This window comes from Hippopotamus amphibius, chromosome 9, assembly GCF_030028045.1.
Source record: "Hippopotamus amphibius kiboko isolate mHipAmp2 chromosome 9, mHipAmp2.hap2, whole genome shotgun sequence".
Lineage (NCBI taxonomy): Eukaryota > Metazoa > Chordata > Mammalia > Artiodactyla > Hippopotamidae > Hippopotamus > Hippopotamus amphibius.
This window is the reverse complement of record NC_080194.1, coordinates 136,863,075-136,878,560: the sequence shown is the minus strand read 5'-3', so window position 1 is coordinate 136,878,560 and position 15,486 is coordinate 136,863,075. Positions and strand designations below refer to the sequence as shown.

The 15,486-nt window shown below is 44.4% G+C and overlaps 1 protein-coding gene across 4 annotated transcripts in view; it reads right to left on the bottom strand.

Moving 5' to 3' along the window:
* The window catches only part of TMC5 (transmembrane channel like 5), a 44,565-nt gene that overhangs the window by 13,834 nt on the left and 15,245 nt on the right, over positions 1-15,486 (bottom strand). For 3 of the 4 annotated variants that reach the window (XM_057749711.1, XM_057749713.1, XM_057749714.1), the window contains 7 exons: positions 14,038-14,189; positions 12,189-12,333; positions 10,731-10,886; positions 8,057-8,208; positions 3,810-3,888; positions 2,962-3,059; positions 1,469-1,564 (listed from right to left, as the gene is read on the bottom strand). In XM_057749711.1, the coding sequence (XP_057605694.1) occupies positions 1,469-1,564; positions 2,962-3,059; positions 3,810-3,888; positions 8,057-8,208; positions 10,731-10,886; positions 12,189-12,333; positions 14,038-14,189 (878 nt within the window). The remainder of the gene's footprint in view (positions 1-1,468; positions 1,565-2,961; positions 3,060-3,809; positions 3,889-8,056; positions 8,209-10,730; positions 10,887-12,188; positions 12,334-14,037; positions 14,190-15,486) is intronic. The other variant, XM_057749712.1, reaches the window with a different exon arrangement.

Here is a 15,486-nt window from a genome sequence, read left to right as displayed (position 1 = left end):
ATTTCTGAGTCAGTTACTCACTAAGCACTTAATGCGTATATTTTCTCATTTAATCCTCACCAAAACCCTGTGAAATAGGTACTAGTATCTCCCCCATTTACAGATTAGAAAACTAAGGTTTAGAGAGAGTTTATGTAACTTGCCCAGCGGCATCCTGTTCATCGAGATCATGTGAGTAAAAGGCCTTTGTAAACTGCCCAGTTGCCAGAGGGGGACCTGGCGGTGTGCAAAAGCATCACCGAAACGACACAAAGAAAAACGCCTCACCACCGCCAAAAATAAATTCATCGACATTAGTGAGTTATTTGCAGATGGCCAAATCACCCAGGCAGCTTTAAAGAGCTGGAAAATAAAAGCACTTACAGTTGCAATGGCGTATTGGAGATTGCAAAGTAGTTTTCTTAAATAATCCTACTTGATCCTCAACACCACAAAGGCAGCTATTATGATGTGCGTTTGACAGGTGAGGAGACTGAGGCTCAGAGAAGCTCAGTGACCTCAGTGAGTAGAAGAGCCAGCCCCAGAACCCACGTTTATCCAACTCCAAATCCCCGGCTTTCAGATAAGCAACCCCCTCCCCCCGCAGATGCAACCTGGCAGCGTAACATGCCATGCAGAATTCTGGCGTTAACTCCATCATGTTAAAATGAATACATAAAAACTGTCACTGGCTATTGGTTTGAGTTTCTAGGTGAGCTTGTCAAAAATTTGATGCATCTAGCTAGCCATCCTCAAAACACACACTCATGCTCACACACACGTGCACACACACATGCACATATACACACGCACAATTGCTGAAACAGAGGCGGCAAAACCCAAAGGCTACAGAGGTCCCACCAGAGCCCCACTACCAGTGAGTGAAGCAGGTCAAGTGTAAGACATACACAGCCTTCTCTGCCTTTATTTTCCCAGTTCTGTGGAGATATCAACACAAAGCAAAGTTTTCTACCATAAGAAAACTAACAGCTTAAGGGCAACAAGAAATGGCAAATCAATGCTGGGGATACGATAGTTCAAGGTGGGGACTGCGGCAAACTGGAGCCACTCATCCCAGTTCAAGGCCCAGCCAATTGCTATCATCATGGGAGATGGTCTAGATCATCCCTTTTTTTTGGAGAGAAGCCGGAAATTTTAAATCTTATGTGAAATCACCTGATTTTTAAATATTGGTAGTTAATTCAAATTTTTAGGAAAAGCACTGCATCAGACAAGCCAAACACACTTGCAGGCTGGATACGGCCTGGGGCGCCCCACGTTGGGAACCCTGCTCTGTGTTGATTCTTGGCTGAAGCCCACATAAAGGAAAAGAAGAGTTTGGGACATGAATTCATGGTTCTCAGACTGGCTGGAGTAGGTATTGCCTGTGAAGCTTTGAAAAACAACAGATTCTGGGTGTTGCCACCAAAACTCTGTGTCCACAGCCAGGCAGGAATCACTGGGCAAACCACAGATTGAGAGGACTTACCACACCAGCGTTTGTGCGTAGATGAGTTCTAGGACATTCCTGGCAATGTCAAACTCCTGTAAGCCAAAACTGGTGATAAGCCGCCTCCCGATGACTCTGTGAAAATGTAACGAACTCAGTTGTCCCCAAACCATCAACTCCCGCCTTCAAAGGATTCCCCACAATCGACAGAGGAGGACCAATCCTCACCAGTTTGGAGTGAAGTCCTATGTTCCCTTGCAAATTTTTGAAAAGCTCCAAGTATGAGCATGTTTTCGAAGAAATAATTGATGGAAAATGGAATTAACACAATGCATTCAACTGTAGGTACTGCTAAAGTGATTCAGAAAAATTCTAGAGAACATTATTTAAATTATCCCAATTACTATTTAAACAGATAATTAATTATACATTTAAAATAGGTATTATTTAAATGAGATGATTGTTTAAATTATCCCATCTATTATCTTGTTTATACCACCTTTTGCTTGTTAAACTTTTTTTTTTTTTTTTTTTCCGGGACCAAACTCAGCACCTCTCAACTCAAACTGAAAAATTTTCAACTTTCAGTTACTGCTATTGAGTTAATGGTGTTTCCTGTTTTCTAAATCCACAAGGGGGAAACCTAGGTCCCCATTTATTCTGAGGAAACTTGACACCACTTTGATTTTTTTCATACAGAGGAATTGGCAATTAAAAACTGCTATAAGAAATAGAACAACAAAAAACTTCTCACCTTTATGTCCAGATCCTGGACAGAGGCTGAACTAAAAGTGAGTTTGGGAAAACTGAGTGAGGAGATTTGGCTTTCAACCTACCCACTGAGGAAGGAGTCATCTTATCACTAGCGCAGCTTGCAAAAATAAGTAAATGTCTATTAGGAATGAGATGCTCGTAATATTATTATAAAGTAAATGAATAAATAAAACAGGACCACACATGGGCCAATGATGACATTACTCCCAGCCTGCACACCTGGAGTCTAAAATAAAAATTAGTGCATTAATTAAAGTAGTGCATCAAGTAAATTCAGTGAAAGCAATGAGATAAATCTATAGGTACAGGCACGGGAAGATAACAAGGCATAGTGATAGAATTAGTGAGAGCAAACTCCATAGCAATTTTGCAGTGGGACCCCACTTTTGTCTTTGAAAATTGTATGGTATATACACACACACGAAGCAGTGCATAGAAGAATCTGGAGGAATATACATACACTAGAATATTAAAATGATCCATTGTGGATAAGATTTCAATGGCTCTGTTTCCGTGTTTATTTTCTAGAGCTTTCTCAGGAGGTTATAAAGGGCCTATTGAACTAAATAAAGTTTGACAACAGGACTGTCAGGTCAAGATGAAATTTCAGTTAATTCAGAAGAAAACAATATTTCAAAAGGCAGTATGCACACAGAACAATGTACACTTAGAGTACAGAAAGGACTTCCTGCTCAGACAAGACTATGGCTCTGGTTACAACATCAGGTACTAATTACTCAAGACAGACAAATATTTACCTCCTCAGGAACTCCCCCAGGAAGGAATCGGCTAAAGAGAACACAAAATCCATCAGAAGGAGCCGGTAGATATCTTGGCCAATGAGGGTTTCCCAACACTGGAAGGCAAAACAAGAGTTGGGATGTGGGAGGAGGCTGTTGTCTGCTCCGTTCCCATCTGTTCCTGGCCCCCTGTGCTCATAAGAATGTGGCTGGTGGCTTAGTTGGACCGAGTCTTTGAGTGCCCAAAAAAGCAGACCCACTCTCAGCAGAAATGCACCTTAAGCTAAATTTGTTTTCAAAAGTGTTTATTCTCTTCCTGTGCTCCTTCTTCCCCCATTACGGCTTGCCCTCCTCAGGTACCCAAACTTTCCCTTCTCAATACCTCTCCCCTTTAATACTTTTCATCTTTGCCCTATGCCCTCTGGATCCCGATTCTCAGCCAAGGAGCGCAGGAGGTGTCAATGGTTACTAATGCCTCTGCTTCTTTTGCTTATTAACCTTATGAAAAATCAATTAACATCTTCCTGATTAAGAAAGTGGCCTAGAGGTTTAGCAGACTAGCACAAACGGGAAGGTTATGATACTGGTGGTTAGTTACCTCTGTAGGAAGTCAGTGCTGTGAGCTGAAGGATTGGGAGATTCTAGATTTGGCTGAATGAGGAGAGGAAAGTCTCAGGTGTATAGCCCAAGGCTGGATGGAAGAATGGATGGATGGATAGATGAATAGATGGATAAGTAGATGTATAGATGGATGGGAAAATAACACGTTATCTGCTTTAATATCATAAGCAGAAGCTCTTGAGGAACCTACTTCCTCCCTGGTGGTCAAAGGCAAAACTGAAGGCAAAACAGCATGGAAATCTCACCTCTTCTCCAGCCAGGGCCACAATGTTGAGCCAATAGTAACAAAGAATTCCAATGATTGATATTTTCAGAAAGATGTTTCTAAAAAAGCAGAAGCAAAAACAACTATCATCACCTTCCATGGCAGTCATTAGTGCCGTTTGCCAATATTTCCTTTGGGGCACATGGTAGGATGGAAATGTCTGCCCCCCTGCGGTTGAGTGGGGTTATATGGCTAGATTTGGTGTGTGTCATTTTGTGTCACTTCTAGACTAGAGCAGTTAAATGCCAGCGAGACTCTTCAGGACTCACCGTCTTCCCTCTGGAATGACAATCAGCAGTGTTTGAGACGGTTGCTACAACCTCAGCCTGGATCCCTGAGTGACTAACATGAGCAGAAATCCCTTGCCAATCCACAGTGGGCACATAGTATGGACAAGAAGTAAACACTTGTGTTCTAAACCACTGTGAGCTTGTGGTGGGAGGGGAAGGGTGGGGGGAATGTTTGTTACTACAGCTTAACCTCATTTACTCTGACTGATACACCTTCTCTTGGGCATCGCCACACTATCTGATTGCACTTCTCACTGTAATAGTAGTGCATATACGCACTATTCCTCAGGTGCCTCCATGGGCAGCAAACATGCTAAGCATGTTATTGAATCCTCCCTCTTAATCTTTACAGATCTTATCATCAGGTAGATAGTACTTTATGCCTATCCTACTGATGATGAAACTGAAATGCAGAGAGATGAACTAACTTGTACAAGATCACGCCACTTGTTTAGGGGCATGACAAAGTTTCAAACTGAGGACCATCTGACTTCACAGCCTGAAGTCTTAAACCCAGTCACTTTGCCTAAATCAAAACCTATTGGTTTTAAGAGGTCTTCAGCATGGGTGTGCCGAGAATCACGCACCACTAGACCAGTGGTTCTCAAAGTGCAGTCCCTGGACCACCAGTAGCATCTGTAAAAATGTTAGAAAGGCACATTTTCTGGCCCCACCCCAGATTTACTGCATCAGAAACTCTGGGGTTGGGACCCAGCAATTCCTCCAGGTAATTCTGGTGCATGCTAAAGGTTGAGAACCATCGCACTAGACACATTGTGGAGGAAGGGACGGGATCTATCTGTTTCAACTCCAGATCCCAAACCTCTTACCCAGTGCTTAGCCTACAGCAGACCCTTAATAGCTACTGGATTAATGCCGTAGTATACAGTGATACTATGATTTCTAATAAGAAATATGTATTTGGTCTTCTTTCCCTTCTCTGGCACTGAGCTCCTAAAACCGTTGCAATTTCCTAAGTGAGGGGAGCTATCAAGGTATCTTCTGTTATATTAATAAGGTGACTGTTGGGAAACCCCTAGGTGTACTAAGGTTAGGGGCTGGTTGCCATGACAACCTATCCTGTGATTAGAGGGTCTGAACTCAGCTTGCCTACCTCAGACTCCAGGGAGGGGAGAGGGGCTGGAGACTGAGTTCATCATTTAATCAATCATGTCTATGGAATGAAGCCTCCATAAAAACCCAAAAGGAGGGGGTTCAGAGAGCTTCCGGATTGGTGACGGGACAATGCTTGAGGAGAGTGGAAATCTTGGTGAAGGCAAGGAAGCGCCAGACCCCTTCCCCCATACCTTGTCCTACTTATGTCTTCTATCTGGCTGTCCCTGAGTTACATCTTTTTATAATAAAGCAGTAATCTAGTAAGTGAAGCGTTTCTCTGATTTATGTGGGCCGCTCTAGCAAACTAATCAAACCTGAGGAGAAGGTCATTGGAACCTCCAACTTACAGCTAGTCGGTTAGAAGCCCAGGTGACAAGATGGATTTGCGACTGGCGTCTGAAGTGGGGCTGGGGGCAGTCTTGTGGGATTGAGCCCTTGCCCTGTGGGACCTGACACTATCTCCAGGCAGAGTTGAATCAAATTGTAGGACACCCAGCTGATGCTGGAGAATGGCTTGGTGATGTGGGAAAACCCACACACGAGAATTGGTGTCAGAACTTTATATACATTTACTGCAGTGTAACTCCAGGTTAAACTTGAAAACGCTCTCTTCTCAGCCAAGAGAAGCTTATCATAGGTCAGAATGATTGTCTACTTCTGAGCTTTCTCATTTCCTCTGCATGTAGAGAAGATTTTAGATATTTTAGGAAGCAATACATAAGGCTAATATATATTAAAAGATAATAAATCTCTCTTGGGATCAGAAAAATGCAAATTAAATAAAGGGATTAGATCCAAATGACACACCAAGCGTACATGCCCACCACCTCTCCATCCAAATTCTATTGAAATGATATAAAAGTTAAAAGCTAAACGATCCATAAGCAGTGGAAAACAAAAAAGTCATCGTGGACAGACCAGAAATATTGAGGAATTTATAGAAAATAGAAAGCAGAAATAAAGGACAGGGAGATTAAAATATGAAAAGTGGTTGGTGGAGAAGACTGGAGAAAACCCCAGTTTAAAACTAATTTGGCAGAGGACTGCCTCAGAGGTTGCAGTAGTTCTGAGGATGCCCGGAGCTTAGAGACGGCAGATACAAAGGGTCTGGAAAGGGCAGCAGGCTGATTATTTGACCACGCTAGATGCCAGAAAACCTCAAAGCACCTATAGACCTCAGAAGAGGTAGTTAGAATACAGTGTCTTTGGCTCATGCAAACCCACATTCAAGTAGAAAGGCAAAATAAAAGATATGTGGGAACATGGAAGTACTTAGAAAGTTGACCATCCTGGGATCTACTCTAAAATTATGTCTTATCATCTCTTATAAAAGGAGGCAGTTGTAAGTAGGATATATTTAACAAACACTGGTGAGCAAAGAAGCCAGTCAAACTTAATGTGTATGTTCAAAAAAAATCACTTTATGCCACTGAATTGTACATTTAAAATGGTTAAAATGTTTTTTTAACGACACACACGCACACACACACACACACACGCACGCACACACACACACACACAAATCCCAATCGTTCCTAACCACTGAGAGGAGGCACCCAGAGGTGTAGGGTGGGTAGAAGTGAAGGCTTTCTAAGATTATTTTCTTCAGGAGAATAATACATATATAGATTAACTCTAAACATTAGTCTTAGAAGTCAGCCAACTTTTTCCGTGAAAGGCCAGACCGTAAATACTTCTGGCCTTGCAGGCCATACAGTCTGTGTCCCAGCTCTGCAGTTGTAGCAGGAAAGCAGCCACAGCTGTGTTACCAACGGACGTGGTCACATTCCATTAAGACTTTATTTATGAAAATGGGAGGCAGGCTGGGCCTGCAGGCTGTAGTTTGCTAACTCCTGATCTAAAACATATACATAGGGGTGTGTGTGTGTGTGTGTGTTAAAATATGCTTGTTACAAATTTCAGGGTGGCAGAAATGTTTAAGATCTGTATGAAGAAACTGTAAACACAGACACAAGCACAGATATGCTATTCCAGGAAGAAGGAATGGCCAGTGCAAATGTCCTGAGGTGGGTGGGCAGTGTGGCATGTTTGTGAAGAATTAGAAGGCGAGTGAGGCAGGGAGCACTGAGGAAGGGGGAGAGAGGTAGAAAATGAAGCTGGAGAGCTGGCCAGGAGGCAGATCTCAGAGGCCGTGGTAAGGTAAGGGTTCTGCAACTGACCAGTAAAGAAGGTCAATCTGCATGTACAGTCCTAACGTTATAAACACCACCGTAACCAGAACCGGTCGGGGCACTAGCCAGGAAGAAGCAATAAGGACACTGTTTGGGTAGTTATATACTTTGTTTATCAAACTGTGGGGTCCCCTCTAGCACATACAGTGCCTTGGTGGGAATTGCCAGAAGCACCCCCTCCACTTCCATTTGAATGGTTGAACTACAAAAACGCACCTGTTCCTCCCAGCTGATTCAGTGGGTACTCAGCCTCACAGTGTGACTCATGGGAACACTGGATGATATCAGTCCCCATACAACTCCTTAGCCAAGAACATTTGTGCAGTGCACAGCCTGCCCATCTGTACATCTCATAACTGAGAACTATGTTAATCCTCAGGCTGGGAGCAATTGGGAAAGATAAGTCATTACTTTGAGCAAAAAGCAGTTGTACTCAATAACTGTATTTCCTCAGGGCTCTTTGGATTTTATGGCTGTTAACCCACACCATAAAAACATACTTCACTCTTGAAATTCTTTCTGGAAAACAGAACTTTGATACCGGAGTGTAACCTTTTCTAGCTTCCATCCGATTTCCCTCCATAAAAATGGAAGGTGCTGTGGGGAGCACTGGATCAGGCCACACTTACCGGATCAGGAGGATGTAGACTTCATGTCTTGGCACCTCGTAGTGTTCCACAAGCCTGAACATGGAGTAGAAGCGAGGCACGACCAGGTTGATGCAGGAGACCACGAAAGGCAGTAACAGCACTGCCCCGGGGTTCCTGTGGTTCTCCAGGAACTGCAGGGATGGAGGGAGAGATGCCAACTGTGCACTGGACCCCTCTCTACTTGACTCAGAAGACCCCCCCACCCCACGATGGGAAATCCTCAGAAGTAGCTCCTCTGAGGTTAGCTATTAAGGTACCATTTATCAGGCACTTACCCTGGGCCAGGGATTTAATTCCCACTACAGCCCAGCAGGTGGATGTTAATAGACTTAACTGATGGACAACCTGAGGCTCAGAGAGGTGAAGACGCTTGCCCAGGGTCACCCAGCTAGGAAGTGGAGGATTTGAACCCAGGTCTATCAGACTCAGGGATCTGAGCTCCAACAGCCATTCTGCGACTTTACTTTCCTTACCAAGAGGTTTGGGATAAATAAGAATGTGCTCCTGGCCTTTGGAGCAAAAGCTTGAGTTACTGAAGCTGCCACACAAGGGAATTTCTCCTCCTTCTCCTGCGTGCCCTTGTTCATTTCACCAGGCTTTGCCTGTCCTCAGGTGCTGAATTAGGGGCTGGGGGAGCCTCTGCTAGCCCACGTCACACATTTGCATGAGGGTCAGAGGGGCATCCCTGCCTTCACGTGGACACTGCCCTGGTGTTTGGCTGGAGTGAAGCCTGGGCTGCCCCTCTGCCAGGCGCCCTTGGGATAAGGGATTCCCGTGGATTCATCTGATGTCTGACAACTCCCCATTCCCCATCTCCAGGCCTGACCCTGCCTCTATCTACCTCTGGATGGTTTTGAAAGCACCACTTGTATTTTTGGCAGTATCTTTGGAGCCAGAGTAAGCTAAGGTCAAATGCTGCCCCCTCCCTATGCTTATAAGCCGCAAGGTTTGGAACCAGATGCATAGCTTCTCTGAGCCTCTGTCCCAGTCTGTGTGATGGGGAGATTATCACGTAATCCGCAGAGAGGTTGTAAGAATTAAGTGAGACCAAATAAGGGAAGATCTAGCCGCAGGGCTGCTAAACGACACAGCTGGGGGCACCAGTCACATGAAATTGTAGCTGCCCGGGAATGTGACCACCCCTGGAGTTGTGCAGAGGGCTGATCCTGCCTGGCACAGGGCAGATGTTCAAACAATGGGAATGATTCCACTTCTACCTCCTCTCCTCCTTAGCTGCTCTCCTTCGCTTCGGGTGAGTGTGAAGGAAACCTTCAGGGTCAAGGAGAAACTCACAAGTCTTCTTTGTAGCTACAGCTGCCCTGTCACAGCTTCCACCCTAGGTAGGCAGTGCCAGACCCCAGAGGACTGTGACTCGATTTTGTCTCTTTCAGGGCAATCCTTAATATGGTTAATGTCGACGCCTTAGGTTTGTATAATCTCACACCCATTTTCTTGCTGGCCCCTCCTTCACTTCTTCATCCATTGGGTTGAGCACCTACTAAGTACCAGGTATTGGGCCAGAGGCCTGGCTATCCTTTTGAAGAAACAGATGCATAAACGAGCATTTTCAATGCTGCATGTGACAAGCACACAGGGAAAGACTGCAGAGTCAGGTGCACCTAACTCAATCTGGTAAGGGTGGTGATGGTGAGAAAAGACTTCCTGGAGGAAGTGTCACCCGTGCTGAGGTCTAGAGGAAGAAGAGGAGGAGTTCACCAGATGAAGGGAAGTGGGCACGGGAAGTGCAGAAAGAACTGCATGTGTCCCATCTAGAGATGAGGGAAAATATGGTGTGTTCAGGGAACTATGGACACTCTACTTAGTGTTGCTGGTGTGGGATATGGGTGGTTGAGGGGTGCTGAGGCTGGAGATGTGGGCAGGGGCCACATTATAAAAGATCTATCAACCATGCCATGGAGGATAGATTTTATATTTAGAGTAATGGAAAGCCATTAAAGAAAGTGACACAATCAGACCACCCAGCACCACAATTCTAGGGGTCGGCAAAATGGGCTACAATTAGCCCCACTTTCCAGAAGACAAAGTGAAATCTACAGAAAAACAGTACGTTGTCCACCCAGCTGATCCGTCTCAGAGTTCATATCATTAAAAACAAAAAAAGAAAGGCTAACATTCCTTCATCACCCATGGTATCAGGCACTAAACAGACTTTCTACATAACTTTTCTCTATTCCTGACCACACACCTACAAAGCAGGTATTCCCAATTTACAGGTAAGGAATCTGGGCCTTGGAAAGAGTAAATCACTTGCCAGATTCCATCGGTTCACAATTCTTAAATGTCTACTCAGTGCCAGAGGTGATGAGAAATAAGGATATAATACTAAAAGAGGAAACCAGAACCTGATCCCCGGTCTGCGGCCAAAGTTCCCATCTCTCCATCAGCCGAGCCTCCCACTCTGAGGTATGCAAACATGTCAGCTGGGGATGTTATGATGCAGATTCTGGGTCTGCGGGCCAAGGGAGGGACCCAGGATTCTGCATCTTTTAGCCAACTTCCCTCTGGTGCCGATGCTGCTGGCCGCAAGCCCAGTTCGAGCGGTGGGCCCTCTCCTGCCCTCCCCCTCCTGCATCCCGTCCCTTCACCTGCTTCTCTGCGCTCTGGACCCTGGAGCTCCTGCCTCTCTGGTTACCTTGGAGTTGTTCGCAGCCAGGTAATAAACAGCTACACAGCAGGCAATAGCCACTCCGGTGGAGACAACCCAGGCTGCCACGTGGGCAGACAAGCGGATCAACTGCTGATTGAGTGTTAACTTGACATTCTCCTGACGGATTTCTGACAGGTTCTCCTGTAAATACAAGGAAGTCAAGTTCACCCGCAGACCCCCTCCACTGTTAGCAAAGATCACCACCCCCCCCAAGATCTTGCTGCTACCAGGGACACAAACCCACTCCAGATCCACAGGAGAGAGAGGGGGGAATGTGTACAATGAACTTGGATTAGGAGACCTGTGGGAAAATCTCTAATGGGCAAGAACCCCCATCATTTCATTAAATACCTTTTCCATCTCAGAGGAACAGAGATTGGGACCGCAGTCTTGGGAAAATACATTGAGGACACAGAGCCTTCTTGAAGAATAAGTTGGGCTTCCTAGGTGGCGCAGTGGTTAAGAATCCGCCTGCCAATGCAGGGGACACGGGTTTGATCCCTGCTCCAGGAAGATCCCACATGCTGCAGAGCAACTAAGCCTGGTGCCACAACTATTGAGCCTGCGCTCTAGAACCCGTGAGCCACAACTATTGAGCCCATGTGCTGCAACTACTGAAGCCCACGTGCCTAGAGCCCGTGCTCCGCAACAAGAGAAGCCACAGCAATGAGGAGCCCACGCACCACAATGAAGAGTAGCCCCCACTCACCGCAACTAGAGAAAGCCTGTGCACAGCAAAACAAGACCCAACACAGCCAATAAAATAAATAAATTAATTAATTAATTGAAAAAAAAGAATAAGATGTCTACCCTAGGGAACCTTCTGTCAAAGGAACCCTCTGCAACCCTCTTGTCAAAGCCCCTTGGTTTATAAATTCTGCTTACCCCTTTTTTTTTCAATATCTTTTTCTATAGACCAGGGTTTGTCAACCTCAGCTCTACTGTCATTCAGAGTTTGATAATTCTGTGACAAGAGACCTGTCCTGTGCACTGCAGGGTGTGACGGGGCCTGTCCTGTGCACAGCATCCCTGACCTCTACCCACCAGCTGCCAGTAGTACACACTCCTCAGCTGCAACAACCAAAAAAGCTACCAGGTATTGCCATGTGTCCCTGGGGCAAAACTGCCCCGGGTTGAAAACCACTGGATACAATTTTAAACCTGGAACTGTGAGGCTGAGAAATATTTACATTCAGACTTTTGTTATAAATTGTTAAACTGCCCTCTAGCAAGCTTATATCAATAACAAAGCCACCACGTTGTGTGAAAATGTCCACTTCCCTGCACCATCACCAGCACTGGGTATTTAAAATAGTTTCAGGGTCTTTTCGCCAAAATCATGGAGAATAACAAATAATTCATTATTACTTTAAGAAAAGTTACAGACATTGAAGGAGGAAAGAAGACTGGCCAAGGGAAGGGTGTAAAGCTAGTTCATCTTACCCTGATCTCAGTGCTCAGATTTTTCTGTTTCAGCTTTACAGCGCTTTCATGGGTGACAGTGAAATCCCAGCAAAAAATGAGTTTAGCAATCCCTCTGGAGTAAATGTGGGGGTTAATGAAGTTGTTCCGGAAGTACCTGGCCATGCTAGGGAAGGCAGAAACCAAAGTACCCAAGGATTATTAGGACAGGAATTGGGGGTGCAGGGATTATAACAAAGAAAAGTCCCATCATTAGTGGCGAAAGGCAACATAGAAGAGTTAGCCCCAAGTTCTTCCAGAACAGTATAATAGCAAACGTAATGGCCAAGGGCTTTCGGATCTGACTTTGTAACCCTATATTGTCAGCTGGGGGATTTTGTCATTCTAACTGCTCTGACCCTCAGTTTCCACATCTATATAATGGGGATAATAATAGTTCCCACTTCACAGAGTTATTATGAGAGTTGTATTAGTTTCCTCTTGCCACCATAACAAACTGCCCCAAACTTACTGGCTTAAAACAACACGTATTTATTCTCACAGGAGGTCAGAAATCAGAAAATGGTCTAAAGTCAAGGTATTGGCAGAGTTGTATTCCTTCTGGAGACTTGAAGGGAGAATCTGTTTCCCTGCCTTTTCCAGCATCTAGAGGCTGCCTGCATCCCCTGGCTTGTGGCCCCTCCATTTTCAAAGCCAGAAGGGTAGCATCTTCCACTTTCTCTCTGACTTTGACCCTCCTGCCTCCCACTTTCAAGGACCTGTGTGATTACATTGGCCCATTTTAAGATCCTTAACTTAATCAATCAAAATCCCTTTTGCCCAACCAGGTAACATATTCACAGCTTCTGGGGATGAGGACATGGACATCTTTGTGTGTTTGGGGGGGGTGGTGGTGGTGTCATTATTCAGCCTACCACAAGAGTCAATGCAGCCCCTAGGGCAGTAAGCACACGATAAAGGTGGCTATTATTATCATGGAGACGTCAGTAGGATTCAATGCAATTGGACCCAGGAAGCACTTAGCACTAAGCCTGACATGTAAAAAATGCTGCTACCTCTCTAAACTTGGCCACCACCTAGGAATAACAGCTTAAGAAATAGAAACATGTCCTAGTTTGATAGGACAAAACAGAATCTGGTTTTACTTTGGATCTGGTTTTACTTTGGATTATCGTGCTGGCAGTGAGGTTGCTACGGGCTGAACTATATCCCCTAAAAATTAGCATGTTGAAGTCCTAACCCCTAGTACCTGAGACACTGACTGCATTTGGAGATAGGGTCATTACAGAGGTAATTAAGTTAAAGTGAGATGATTTAGGGGCCCTAATCCAATATGGCTGGTGCCCTTATACAAAGGGGATGTTCGGACACAGGTATGCACTGAGGGCAGATCACGTGAGGACACACTGAGAAGGCTGCTGTCTGCAAGCCAAGGAGAGAGGCCTCAGGAGAAACCCACCCTGCTGACACCTTGAACTTGGACTTCTAGCCTCCAGAATTTGAGAAAAAAAATTTTTTTGTTCAAGCCCTCCAGGCTATGGTACTTTGTCATGAAGACGTAGTAAACGAACAGGTTTAACAGATGGAGCATCTGTACCTCCTCTTTGACAGCTGTCAGTTGACAGCTGTCCATCAAAACTACTTGAGTCATGGAATCTTTATTTTCAGACTGACAAAGTTCTTTAAAAGCACATGAAAACTTCTCTTCCTCTATCCAATCTTATATTTTATGTTCTAGGATAAGCAACGATCAGACAGCAATAGAAAGTTGAAACTGCAGAGAAGCTGTTTCTCCAGTAACTTCTGAGTCTTTTGAATTTTGCCTACATCCAAAAAGAGCTTAAAATCAGAAAATGCAGACGTTCCATACCTGAAGAGCAAACTGAAAAAGCAGATGACCAAGCATGCTCCGATTGTGAAGATGTAGGCCAGCTGCATGTTGTAGGAGGCCCCGATGTTCCCATGCTGGATGGTAGAATTGGTGTAAAAGCCATAGTACATCACTGTGTCCCTAAAATAACCCTGAAAGGGACAATAAACCCCAGGTCAGGCAGATCTCTTGAGAAAACAGTGAATGACTATGGTCTGCACAGTTGACTTCTTCTGTATGCAAGAAGCCTGCACTGGTCAGTTTAGATATTTTGTTTGCCAGGAAAGAGGCCCCCGAGGCCCCCAAGATGTCCTATCACTAGGCTCTCAGAGATGGAAAGGGATCTCAAACCAACAAACTTCACAATGGAAGGACCCAGCGATCACCACCTGGACCCAGTGACCAAGCCAAGCATGATTAAAAAAAGCAGGACAGCCAACTGTTATGTGCCTCTGTCATCTATTAAGTATTACGGTCAAACATGTTTAAAATGAAACAAATCAAGCCTTTAGGTCTAAATTTCAATTTATAGGAAATAAGGGGTCTGTATAAATTAGAGGAACAAATTAGAGAGACCAGAGAAAACCATTTGACAATCGCAGAAGGTAGAACGTTGGAATCTGCATGACTACTGGCCTGGTTTCTGCAGTAAGCAGTGTGAAGAAAAACCACCATTGGGGAGATCATTCTAGATTAATAGAGACTTCAGAGAAAAACAACTGAATGCAAAGAGAGTGTGGTCTTTGCTTGGATCCTGGTCTGAACAAAAAGCTATGAAAGACATTTGGGGGACAACTGGGAAAATTTGAATATGGTCTGGATTTTAGATCATATTAACTTTAAATATTGCTAAGTGTGATAACATATGACTGCAGGAAAATGTCCTTATGGTCCAGAGATGCATGTTAAAGAAAGTCAACTGATATCTGTGATTTACTGTAAAATACTTCACAAAAACAGTAAGACAAAACAAATTTGGCAAAATGTTAACAATTTAAAATCTATGTAGTGGGTCTACGCGTGTTTATTTTACTACTCTATTTTCCTGTATGTTTGAAGTTTTTCAAAATAAAATGTTTCATATATACAAATATACAAAATATATACAATAATGAGAAAAAAAGATAAATTAACGCAATAATTCCATTTTAATGTGTCTATCCCAAGGAAAAAAATTTTTACCAGAAAAAGAAAAAAGAAAGATGAATGGGGCCTCCCTGGTGGCACAGAGGTTAAGAATCCACCTGCCAATGCAGGGGACACGGGTTCGATCCCTGGTCCAGGAAGATCCCACATGCCTTGGAGCAGCTAAGCCTTTGTGCCACAACTACCGAGTCTACGCTTTAGAGCCTGTGAGGCACAACTACTGAACCTGCGTGCCACAACTGGAGAAAGCCCGTGTGCAGCAACGAAGACCCAACACAGCCATAAATAAATACATAAATAATT